This window comes from Miniopterus schreibersii (genome assembly GCF_964146895.1).
Source record: "Miniopterus schreibersii genome assembly, chromosome: 1".
In the NCBI taxonomy this organism is placed as follows: domain Eukaryota; kingdom Metazoa; phylum Chordata; class Mammalia; order Chiroptera; family Miniopteridae; genus Miniopterus; species Miniopterus schreibersii.
The window spans coordinates 40345394-40358736 of NC_138101.1; the positions used below are offsets into that span (position 1 = coordinate 40345394).

General features: G+C 40.8%; 1 protein-coding gene across 3 annotated transcripts in view; it reads right to left on the bottom strand.

The window, feature by feature from the left end:
- Positions 1-1093: 1093 nt before the first annotated feature.
- ADAMTS3 (ADAM metallopeptidase with thrombospondin type 1 motif 3) overlaps positions 1094-13343 on the bottom strand; it is a 213835-nt gene continuing 201585 nt past the window's right edge. For 2 of the 3 annotated variants that reach the window (XM_081148290.1, XM_081148292.1), the window contains 4 exons: positions 11921-12084; positions 7537-7702; positions 4958-5090; positions 1094-1366 (listed from right to left, as the gene is read on the bottom strand). In XM_081148290.1, coding sequence (XP_081004416.1) covers positions 1147-1366; positions 4958-5090; positions 7537-7702; positions 11921-12084 — 683 coding nt within the window. In that variant the 3' untranslated portion in view covers positions 1094-1146. Of the gene's footprint in view, positions 1367-4957; positions 5091-7536; positions 7703-11920; positions 12085-13217; positions 13299-13343 lie in introns of all 3 variants that reach the window. The other variant, XM_081148291.1, reaches the window with a different exon arrangement.

The following is a 13343-nucleotide window of genomic DNA, read 5'->3' on the forward strand; positions in this document are numbered from 1 at the left end:
TTGGTTAATTTAACCTCTTTGGAGCCACTATTACTCTATTCCTATAAATTCATTTCTTTACAGAAGGGGCTAACTGCTCTAACATTATACTCAGAAACCTCTACGCTACTGTAGATCCGAGCTACAGAGCAGGCGCCCTTGTTCCAGGACTCCGAGGGGAAATGAGCAGGAGTCACCTCGGGTCTGTTCAGGTGACCCTCGCTTGCCCATCCTTCCTTGTTGGGCCTGCTCTTCACCTCCGCCTCCATTCCCTATCTGCTTTCGGATGCCCTTTCCTTCTATAAGCTCTCCCCCTATGACCCTGTGACGACTCAGTATGCTTCTTTACAAATACCAAAGACATGAGGTTCATTCAGGCACCCCAACATTGAGTCAGCCAGTCACCAAACAAACACCATTGGCACAGGCACTGGCTGGTACCCGGGCAAGCAGAGCACAGGCTCTCGAGAAGTGGGTGGATTGGCGGTGAGCACAGACTCCAGGACAGGAGTTATAGCACCCTGTGTGAGCAACACCCCTTTGGATGCATAGGGAGGGCTGTGCATCGGGGAAAGGCAGTGTTTTGGGTTGCAGAGAGGAGCCTTGGTAGATGGTTAGATAGGAGGAGGGGGAAGGGCCAACCTACCAAAATGTAGGAGGCTCTAACCAGCACAGTCTTTTCGGAACAGTGAGAATTTTACTCCAACTGGGTCAAAGAGTTGGAATAAAGAAAGAATAAGCAGAGTCTGTGGTGATCATTTTGCAATATAGACAGATATCGAATCCTTCCATTGTCCAACTGAAACTAGTAACATGTCAATTACATGTTATGTCAATTATACCTCAATAAAGAAGAGTCAATGTGGTGCCAAATGGGGCAGGGCCCTGCATTTGGTGTCAGGGGTTTGGAATTTGCCCTATAGGAATGGTGAAGTCAACAAGAATATTCAACAGAAGATCACTCACCTTTAGACTCTTCTATGTCACATGAACACCTGAACATGGTTCGCTTCTACCAACTAATCTTAAATGCAAACACTATTTTAAAATATTAATTTTGTCTAACACCTCCAGGTACTTCATGATTTCAAAATAAGTGACTTTGTCGATTCACACAAAGGCTGCCCGACATTTAAGCCAAATGAAAACAGGCTTCCTATGCTTAATTCACACACCCACCTCACTCCAGGGCCCCGTTTTCCACTGGGCTGGGCAGGGCACTCTGTTACAAGGCCGGCGGCTCTCGGGACGGTCCCCCACGCAGTATTTGCTGTGCACAGAGCGGTTGGTGCCGTCGTGGAGGGGCTGAAGGCAGTGCACAGTGCGCAGCTGGTAGCCGGAACTCCCGCAGGTTTTGGTGCAATGCTCCCACTCTTCCGCTACCCAGCTGTGGGTATGGGGGTTAAGCAAACGTGGTCACTGGGGTGTAGAATGTGCACCTCCCTGCACTGCAAAGCCTAGACTCTTCTGCTCTCTGGGCGACCTGCCGCCAGGTGGGGCCCATAGTAGTACAGGCAGTTTCAGAAAGCGGGGCCCATAGAACAACTAAAAAGTCTTATAACTTTCTAATAATAATAGGCCCAGCACTTCTAGTTTTAATGGCTTAGTAATGCTTCTGCCTCTCATTGCCTCTGAAGCCCTCTCCTTTCCTAAAGGATGACCAAAAGCAGGTTTCTGAAACTCATCTTAAGAATACCTGGTTAGTTTCAGAGATGATGTTAGTTTCCAAAATAATACCAACTCACTCCCAGCCATGTTGCCCAATGGTATTAAATATCTGAAAGGGAATTTTAAAAAAGGAATCCATCTGATGCTTGCTAACACAAGTTTGGCTGCTGCTGCTTTTTCATGAAATCATGAATTTACTCATGTTTTAATTTTTGAAGATGATTTTCATTTCTACAATTGTGGCCATACCTATTCTGTTTGGAAAACTCAGTTCTTCATGGTGGCCCTTAATGGGCCTGACAAAAAGGTAAAGTTCATGTGCATCCAGGGCTTGAATGCACCTGAAAGAAATATTTCCCAAAAAACATTTTCAAAAAAGATTTCCCATGGGACATTTCTAAATTCTAGTGTCAGTGTCAATGCCCCAGCACTCTCCAAACCAGCTGTGTGTACAATATTATGGACAGCTCTCCATTACATGTGGTTACCAGTCCCAAAGGGCTGTCACCATCAATTCCATCTGCTTAATCAATCTGTCAGAATGTAATTAAACAAACTATTTAGCCTCTCTAAGATTACTTTTCCTCTGCAATTTTTTCTTTCCATCTATATGGCGCACCAAAATACAATCATGCAAAAACCTTAGCTGTCTTTGGTATTAACAGTTTAAGATGGCTCTTATCAATCAGGCAGTACAATGTATTCTAGCAACTAAGAAATTGTATTCAATTTTGAATGTCTCGGTAGTGACTCTCATTTGAAGACAGATATTTCATGAGAAGCATACACTTCATAGTCATAGACAACTATGGTTGGTTACCTTAGGCCATCTTGAAACTCCTAGAATGACAACAAAGGAGAAAAACAGCATAAACCCACAAAGGCCAAAAGAAAAAAAATTGAAAAGCCACCACAAGATAATTTTGAATCCTAGAAAGTAGTTGGACATATGGCTAGACAATCAGTAGACACAGAAAGGATGAAGCTTAACTCAGCAGGAGCTGATGAACAAACTGATGATACAGAATTTCAGAAATTTAGAGAGCTTACAGCCTCAGGTGAAAGGGTAAGCTGTTGAAAGCGCGGGTGATGGCAGGGCTGAGAATAGGGAATGATGAAAAGTCTACTAGGAGGCACGTAGACCTCCTAATCCTTAACCCGACTGGGTGATTGCCCCTCCTCTAACCCAGCAGAGGTTTGTCTTCTGTAGAAGGTGGGCCAGACTTTTAACTTGTGGACAACGGACACAGTTAAGTGACAACAGAGAAAGAAACCATAGTGAAAAGGGGTTATGTAAAAACCCACATGTAGAATGTTGAGACAACCCTAGTTGCCTGTACATATAGAACTTCCAGAGCAGCTATTAAATAGGCATATACCCTGTTGTCAGGAGATTGATTCTATTCTATGGAATCTAAATAGAATCTAATGATCATTTTATTGGAAAAGCTCTAAATATACAAATAATTTAGGGTCTTTCAATGAAATAGCCCAGCCAGCTCATCCCCACAGGGAAGCCCACCAACAAACAAGTCTTGACCAAAAAGCAAGCTTCGAATCAGCCTGTTTAATATTGCAGTCTTATATACATGCAAGCAGCCAACAATCATCAGATACGAAAATCCTCTAACACAAATGATGAAGGTGGGGAAAAAGAAAAAAGAAGGAAACAACTCAAAAGATATAATGCAAGAAAGAGAAAATAATCTTGAATATTTTAAAAGAGATAAAAGACTATATTACATCTGTGAAGAATCATATGCCTTGAAAAAGGAAAATTTGAGTAACAAAACATAGTTCTTGGATATTAAAGCTCTCCTGAGTATTAATATAATATCAAAAATGAAAAATTCAGCAAGTGGAACAATAAACAATAGGAGAGAAAACAAAAGAAAATTAGCTCTGTCCAAGAAGCCTAACTTCAAATATCACAGGGGAAAAAATACTGTAAAAAACACACAAACAAACAAAAAACCAGGAGACATTTTTCAAAGAAAAGATACATGAAAATCTCCCAGAGATGAAAAGTATTTGGTTTCACATTTTAAAAAGTCTACAAGTACACAGCATGAGGGATGAGAAAAGATGAGCACCAAGGCTGCTGTGAAATTTCATCGCTGTGAAATTTTCAGGATGCTGGGAACAAAAAGAAGATCCTACAAATTTAGGATAACAAAAATAGGTCCCATAGAAAGAACTGGGAATCAGAATGGCAAATGACTTTTCAACAGCAACACTGAGGTCTGAAAAATGATGGAACAATGGTTTCAAAATTCAGAAGGAAATATATTACAGTTTGGAATTAAGTATGTGTCCAAATGATCAAGAATGAAAGTAGAAGAAAGACTTCTTATATACCTGTATACTTTAATTTGTGTTTTCTTGGGTGTAGAAAAATTTAATTCTTATATAAAAATTTTTAATTTGTATATACTTTTTTTTCATGATGCTATTGAAGATATGATCCACCAGAACACATGGATACACCAAGAGATAAGAATACAAGGAATGCAGGGGACAGGGGAGCCAATGCCAAAGAGAGGCAGTAGGACTGGCTAGGAGGATGGTAAAAACAAACCCCAGGACAAAAGCTGTATACTTTCCAAGGCAGAGCTGGAACACAGAGAACTCTCTGAGGGATGTCTCTAGACAGAGGCAAATGACAGGATACTTTTTAGTATTTAGAGGGGGTTGATACTCATGAAAGAGAGTTTGGGGACAGACTACTGAAAAGTAGTAAAAATAAAATAAAAATCAAGACATTCATTAACTGTAGAAGAAATGAAGTTTTACAAGAAAAGAAACAAAATAAGAGCATGCTAAGTGACTCAACTGGTAAGAGAGATGCATGTTGTTGAAATAATATAATCTCTGAATCTTACTATCAGTAAAAGATAGACTATATCAATATTGGAAGTACTGGGGAAAGGAGAAGTGTGGACTGTGGGTGTGCATTTAGAGAAGGATTGTAAATGATTGCTAAATTCTTCACTTTCCACGGAGGAAATTTGATATACATAATGCCTAAAACCTCCCTCACCTCTTCTCCCCACAAAAAGTCAAGCAATAAAAGCAAAACCATCTTACTTAGAGAGATGGAAACAGTAGTACCAAATATCAGAAGACGTTTTTGAGGAGCAGGAGTATGGTAGAAAGCAGGGAGCCACAGTTTATATAATTCCTGGGAATTGCTTTGACTAAACCAGGCATGTGTATTAGCTTTGACTAAAATTAAAGTTAAAAAGAGCTAAAGACATTCGATTCCATACTATTTCGTCCTTGGGGTGTGATGGTTGGAATAAATGCTTACAGTGGATGTGTACACTCCTGAATGTTGCACATTCTTCTAATAGGTTTCGGCTTTTTGTTGACTTCACAGAAGCTGCGATGAACCATTTTATTATCACTTTTCCTACGGCAGCCGTATTTAGTGTACTGGAAACCTGGGAAAGGAAGTACATTTCTATGGATTTAATCATTTATTCATTCTGTTATCTATCTGGTCATTTGTCCATTCACTCATTCAACAAATATTACTGAGTGCATACCATCAGCCAGACACTGTGTCGGGTGCTGACGGTTCAGAAGTAAATTAAATAAACTTCTTATCTTTCCAGAGCCTACATTTAATAAATATTACAAATTATTAAATAGTAACTGCACACCTTCTAATAAACTGGACCTTGAACATACAGAATCTATTATCAGGGACAAGCTGGGAAACTACTGTGGCCATACCCTGTGAGCTAGGCTTTTACAGAGCCATGTACATACCTACCGTAGGGGGCACCAAAGGGACATAGAAGGGAAAGGAACTTAGCTGCAGAAAGGGTGGGACTCTTACAAGATCAGCACTTCCCTGAGCAGAATCTTGAAGTTCAAATAGGACTGCACAAAGGGAATAAAGCAGAGTAATACTCCAAGCAAAGGAACTAACATAGAAAACTGCAGGTCTCTTTGAATGACTGAAGTTTTACGTGTGAAGGGGGTGGGAGATAGGAAAGGATCCAATGTAAAAGCCTGGAGGGCCAGACAAGTGTTTGGATTTTATTCTGAAGGTCACAGGGAGTTATTAAAGCTCTTCCCAAGCAACAACTTCCACATTTGCAAATACTTACTTTGAAAATTTTAAATCTAAAGAAAGCTGTAAGGAAAGCACAATAAACATTTGTACACCTCGCATCTAGATTAACCTTGTGTTACCACGTCACCATATTTGAGATGTATTATACTTACTCCCAAATGGCTCAGCAAAATTTTATATATCTGTTATATAGTAATTATATATTATATGTTATAATATCATTATAATTAATATATATAAAATATATGTATTTAATTACTATATAATACATATGTAAAGTTTTGCAGAATCATTTGGCAGTAAGCACATTTTCTTCCATAATCACACTACAATTCTTAAAATCGGGATATTTAATGCAGATATAATACTATTATATAATATACTGACTATACTCAAAAATGTTCAATTGCTCCTATCATGTTCTATGTAGCAATGTTTTTTCCATCAAGCATACTTAGTTGTCATGGAATTAATCAGGAACAGTTTTTGAGACTCTTTTTATCTTTAATATATTTGAGATGTACAGGCCAGTTTTGTAAACTGCCCACAATTTGGGTTTATTTAATAGTCCCCTAATGGTTAGATTCAGGTTATCCCTTTTGGCAAGAATACTGCGTAAGTTATATTGTATTTCAGGGCAACACATTAGGAGATGAAAGGATTTGCATCAAGAAAATAATATAATTCTACTCATTCATTCAAGAAGGATTATCCTGTAAATACAGGGAGGGAAGGAAATCAAGAGTTAGCTGACTAAGAGACTTTGGCAGTAATCTTCCCTTCCAAAACTGTGAAGGGAGCCGGCTGAGGAAAGGGTGGATGTGGCAGATATGAAAAAGGTGTATATGACAAATCTTATGAGCAAGTCAATGCTGAGGGTGAGCTGGAGGGAGGATCCAAACGGAAAAAAAAAGTCCTGTCATGAATAAAGTGTCATTTTACATCATTAACTAAAATACTTCATGTCTATTCGGACTCCCTCCCAAACACAACCGCTTTAGAAATACGTTCCTGAATTTAAAATGACGAAATAAATGGCTTAATAGTGACCCGTTTCCATCGCTCAGTGTCATTACGGGGAGAGGCCCTGCGGCCTCCTGCCTGCTGGCCAGAACCCTCTCGTGGCAGCTCGGTTCTGGAGCCCGCTGTTCAGAACAAGAGGCATGGCGGTGGGTGGTGGGCGGTGGGGGGAGCCGTGAGGACAGCTTACTGGGTTTCTTCAGGCGGCAGCAAGAGCACGCGCTCAGCAGCAGGCCGCTGGGCCTGATTTTCCGGCCGGGCAAGTTACTGATCTTCCCTGTGCTCCGGTCTCTCCCTTAATACACCGCCACAGAGACCGTAACAGCAGCGACTGCACAGGGGCACGCGCACATCCATGCATTAATACAGAAAGCACTGAACACGTATCTGGTACGCGGCGCAGCGGCGGCTCTTCATTACTAACTCTGATAGAAAAGCGACGCACAGGCTTATGGAAAGTAAACTTGAGGAGAAAAAAGGCGGCGTCAGAAGGCACGGGATGTGGGAGAATGGGAAGAGGAAGCGATTAAGGGAACCACTGCACGGCACGGGACCGAAGGACGCGAGGGCAAGGGCAAGGGGGTAGTGAGAAGGTCCTCCGCCTCATGAATGGGTTCCTACCCTTCGCAGATGCTTGGATTTCAGGGAAAAGGCCTGTGTTTATGTTTTAGTTATGTGTGGCATTCTCAGGTTATGGCCCCAATTAGACGACCCCTAAGGCAGAAGTAGGAAGATGGGCGTAATATGAATTACTCAGTAATGTATCGAACGTGCTCAGCCGTTACCTCCACCACAGGGTTTGGAGCACTGAGACCAGCTCTTCAGAGCCCACTCAAAAGTGTCCAGCTCTTCCTGGATGACGTTGTTGTTGCTGATCGTAGGTGCGGAGTCTTCATGGATGATGTACTTGTACGTCAGGCTAGAGCGGGTATCGTTCTCCTGAGGTATAATCTAACGCACACATGAAACAGACACATGTAAGTCACCTGGGAGGGTTTTAACTTACGAATGAAAAATTTTAAATATTTCAGAATATTGCTCTTATTGAAACTGAGAGACTCAAGTTTTTTCTAAAAATATGTTTTTGTTTCAATCAACTAAAGCACAAGTGTGCCCTGTTTAAGAAAAAAACTCTACTATATAAAAACTCTTATATAAAACTTTGACCATAAAAAATATAAAAATACATACACTGAGGAGTAAGAGTTTGTATTATAAAATAACAATTTTATAATAAGATTCACTGTAAATTTCATTAAGTTATATAGCTCCTTAGTGCATTTAAAAATTATTCTTTAAAATATTGTTATGATGAGAGAGATAATAAATTCCCTTCAGAAAATACAGATTATAGAAAAATACCAAAAAATCATTCATAATTCTACTAAATGAGAGAAATGGAAGCTACTTCTATTATATTGGGATATACCCTTCAGATATTTGCGTATTGTGTGCGCGTGGAAAAGAATGCAGTGTAATGACATAAAACGGAAACAGAGCCTCCTTCAGACCTCACAAGGTTTTGATTAGTATGTTTTGCTATAAAATGACCTAACCCATGAGACAGAATGGTGGTTCAGAAATACACGCACATACATTTATACAAGTAATTTCTGACCTGGATGAAAAAGACAATTGAACTGAAAAAGGACAGTCTTTTGGTGGTGTTTTTTTCAACAAACGGCACTGTGGGGCTTCAGATGGGGTCCACAAGTCCTTTGGCAGCTTCCCTCTCAGTGAGTGGAGCTGGAATCCCCAGCCCCTGCAGTGTGGGCTGGACTCACTGACTGGCTTCTAGCGGACAGACCGCAGCAGACAGGACGAGGTCCCTCTCAAGACCGGGTTAGCAAAGACTGACTGTCTTGGTTGCCCTCTCACGTTCTGCGTCACCCGAGCCGCTGGTTCTAGTGGAAGCCAGCGGCCATGTGACCAAGACAGCTGAGCAGCTGACGGACAGGCTGACGTGGTGAAGGTCCCAGGCCGCCGGGCACCGCAGGAGAAAGCTGAGGGGCAACCTGAGGCCTTCCAACAGCCGGGGACCGCGCTGACTATCCCCGAGGGCTTCTCCACGGCTGACAGCAGCCTCACGGGATACCCCGAGCCAGAACTAGCCGTTTCACCCACTCCCAGACACCTGCTCCACGGACACCATGAGATCATGAATGCTGCTTTGTGTTCATCCACTGAATGTTGGGCGCTTTGTTATGCGGCAACAGATAATACAGACGTCTGTGTGCCAAACAAGCACCTAACATGTCACCCACAATTTATGTAAAAATTAACTAAAACTGGTTCATAAACCTCAATATAAAATGTAAAACTACAGAACTTTCACATACACACAAAAAAGAGAGAGACAAAAAGTATTTTGAGTTTGGATTAGGCGAAATATTTTATATGAGACCAAAATCTTGATTCAGAAAAGAAAAAACTGATAAATTCTATTTCAATAAAGTTAAAATACAATATTTTGCTCTGTGAAAGACTAAGACAAGGAAAAAGAAGCCCTACAGACTAGAAGAAAATATTTGGCAAGTCGCATATTTCAAAGAGGGCTTACATGAAGGATATATAAAGAACTCTTAAAACTCAACAAAAGGAGACAATAACTACTTTAGCAACAGGCAAGAGATCTGAACAGACACTTTACCAAAGGGAAATAATTTTCAAAGGAAAACAAACCCTTGGAACTGAGTGGGAAGATCTGGTTTTAGATTAGTAAAATAATTTTATAGAGAGTCTAATAAATATTTGTATAGTTTTCCAATCAAGTAGATGTCTTCTGCTTCTATCCATGAGGGAGAAATAGAGATGCCTTCCTGACATTAAAAGCAATAAAACTGGACAGAATTATATGAGGGAACTTGGGGGGGGGGTAGTAAATAATAGCACAGCAAAGGACAACGATCCCTGTGAAGAGAAAAATGCCAGGTCTGGCTTCCTGACAGGGCCAGGTCTGGACCCTGGCACAGGGAGCTGAGCTCCAGCCAAGACCACATTCTCACTGAGCTGAGGGGTAAAGAGCCGAGCTGGAATTCACAGGGCAGGCACTGAAGCCGAGGGGGCTGCGAGAGGGTGGCCCAGAGGCTGCAAGAGTTCCAGGCTGAGGGCTGGTCTGCGTGTGCCCGGGCCGAGACCCAGGCCGCCTCGCCTACCAGGGAGCTGCTGCTGCGGGCCTGGGAGCGGGGTGCAGGGGCTCGGGGTCACACGGGGCTGAGAGACCTGGGAATTCTCATCCGGCCAGGGTTCAAGAGGCCTCATTAACACCTCAGGTGTCCAGGTAATGCACCAAAAAGGCCAAGTCGTAGGAGGAAGGACAAAATGAAATAGCTCAGCCCTAGTGAAGAATAAACCAGGCCCTGAGGATCAGAAGGAACCGACAATGACGACCAGCCAAGATCAAACCCCGCAGCCTGTAAGGAAGGCGATATAAGCCAAATGCCCTACAACTTGTCATCTGTCACGCCCAGTGTACAATTAAAAAGATCATAAGAAGCGGGAAAATGACTCATTAAAAAAAATCAGTCCATAGAAGCGGGTAATATGAAGCTGTAGGACTTAAAGGAAAAGTCAGAAAAAATAAGTGGAAATATACAGAAATCTCAGCAGAGACATGGAAATGATCTTGAAAAACAGTGGAAATTCTAGAAAAGAAAAGTACACTCATAGACTGACATGAAAAATTTAATGAAAGGGCTCAGCAACAGACTGGAGGCACATAAGACGCAGTCAGTGAGCCTGAACACAGCTCAACAGAAATTCTCCAACCTGAACAGAGGAGAAAAGATTGTAGAAGGATGAACGAAGCCTAAGAGACTTCTGGAACAACTTCAGCTGGTTTAACATCCATGTGAATGAGTCCTAGGAGTAGAGAAATCAGTGAGGAAGAAACAAACTTGAACACAGAATGGAAAATTAACCCAAATTTGGTGAAAAACTTCAACTTACAGAGCCAAGAAGCTTGGTGAACCCCAAGCCTGATGCATACAAAGAACATCACAAACTAAGCATAAAAAAACTACTAAACACACACATCGAAATGATGAAAAAAAATCTTGGAGAGCAGCCTGAGAGAATGGATGCTTTACACACAGAGAAGCAGCATAAATGAGGCCGGCTTCTTGTTTAAAAAATGGATCCGAGGAGACAGAGGTTACGTGACTACGTCTAAGACGGCTCCTGTGCATTGGCCCTGAGGTTCTTTATTTCTTCACCACAGTCTGAGCCCCGTGAGCTTACAAGCCTGCTAGCACCGAATTCAAAATTTTATATACAGTGTCTTAAATGTAGCCCAAACAAGCATGTCCTCAGCCATTAGAGGCAGCTTGCTCTGCAGACCTCTCTGAAACTGCATCCAACACCGGCTAACTATAAGCGAGGCTGTGGCCATGGGGCCCATGTGGCTGCGGCTGCCCTCTGGAGCGCTCAGACCCAGGGACTCCCTGCCGGGACGCTGACCGGCATCGCCTAGCCACAGAAAGTCCCTCTCCAGTCTCTGCTCTCATACGAGTTCCCTTTCTCTTCTCCCCTTCTGCATGGTGGCTCCACAGGCAAAGCCACTAAAGTGTCACCAATAAAGCTTGTGCACACAACTGTCACCTCACAGTCATGCCCTTGATCGGCCCTGAAATGCTCTGAACTCCCTGAAACAATGTAAAAACATCTTCAAAGTGCTGAAAGAAAAAAACAAAACTAGCAACCAAAAAGCTTGTATCTAGTAAACATATCCTTTAAAAACAAGGGTAAAATAAAGGCATTTTCAGATAATTGAAGGTTGAGAGGATTCTTTGCTAGCACACATACCCACACCACAAGAAATGCTCAGGGAAGTTCTCTACATTGAAAGTGAATAATACCAGATGGAAAGTCAGATTTACAAGGAAAATGTAGAGCATCGGAAATGGTAAATATGTGGGTAAATATATTTTCTTTTCTTGTCTTCAACAGATAACTAATTACTAAAGTAAAAAAATCATAATACTGTGTTACTGGGTTTATACTGTATATATAATAAAATGTATGGCAAAACTGCACGAAGAGTGGAGACAGATAACGGAATTATTAAAAAGCAAGCAACTAAACATTCAATGTTCAAGGTAAAAGTGTTTTCAGGTAAATTAATAACAAAATTATAACTAAGCCAACTACACAGCCTATAACGCCACACACCAAAACAATGACAGGATCGTGCAGAGGTCCATCAGTGTGCAGGGTCTCAATGTCGTCCTCAATGCTGTAGTCCCATTCCACACCCAGGTCTATAAAGGTCCGCGACTTGGCTTCTTCCCCTTTGCCATTTAAAATATAGTGGCCCGTAGCCTGGTTCTTAATAGCTAAAGGAACGAAAACGAGAAACCAGCAGGCATTTTATTTTATCGTATCGCAGAGTTGATGACCCCTATTAAGTCTGTCTATCCCCTTCTATAAGTCAAAGACTGTGTTTATTAGCATCAAACAAGCTAAAGTGAGTGTCAGCTCTGATATGAGTCCCATTTTCCTTCGTTAGGCACTTAAACGTCCTCAAGAAGGATTTCTAACTAGACAAAAACAATAGCAAAAAGGTTACATAGAAGATAAAAATTAGGAAATGTTCCCATTTGAAAACACTGCCAAAGAGGTTAACAGTTTCAAAGTCACTCAGTCCTATACATTTCCTTGGAAACCTGGGAATATTTTGAAAATAATAGATACTTCTATAATAATTAATATAAATCATGTATGTTAGTTCAGCATATAATATAATGGCTTATTTATTTACTGTGTTTCTTTTTCAAGTTAGCCAAAAGAACCTTCTTTTGGAAATTATAAACAGCCATGCAAATGGATCTGCATGTGCCAGTCAGAAACTGGACACATAGACACATAGCAGATATTAGACTATTTTAATTAGACAAAATTCTCATTAGATTACTAAATTCACATGTGGTTGCTTTTCAGTCAAAGAGCTTAAAATGCAGTAAAAGTAAGGAGAGGCATATAGTCTGGCATCAACCAAAATATCAGAACTAATTTGTCAAAGTAAATATGGCAAATTTTTCTGATATTACTCCTTAATTTAGTGCATTTTCACCTATTTCTTTTTCTCATCCCCTAGTGCAGAGCAAAAATGCACATATACCAGTTTGCCAAATGATTTTTTTATTCACATAATAATGAAACAACCAAGGTTCCAACAAAAATTAAAGCTCTAATTTGAATATTTCTTGAATTAAAGGGAGAGTAATTGGGAGAAATGACCAACAAAATCACGTAATAATGCATTTATATATAACTTGAATCCTGTATAACTATGTATACATATATACATCTATATATATACATACACATATACGTCTACAGATATATATCCATATTTATCTACATATCTATACATATACATATAGATATATAGATAGATATATGACGTCTTTGACATTTCCATGTTGAAGTGCATGGTAAAGCAGAGCCAGGGGACAGAAACACTTACCAAGAATATGAGGAGAAGCCTCGTCTTCTTGGATTAACACATGTCTAGCACCAGGGGGTATATCAAACATCTTAAGGTACCCTTTGCATGTGTAGTAAATATTGTAGGAAGCAAAGGAGAAAACAA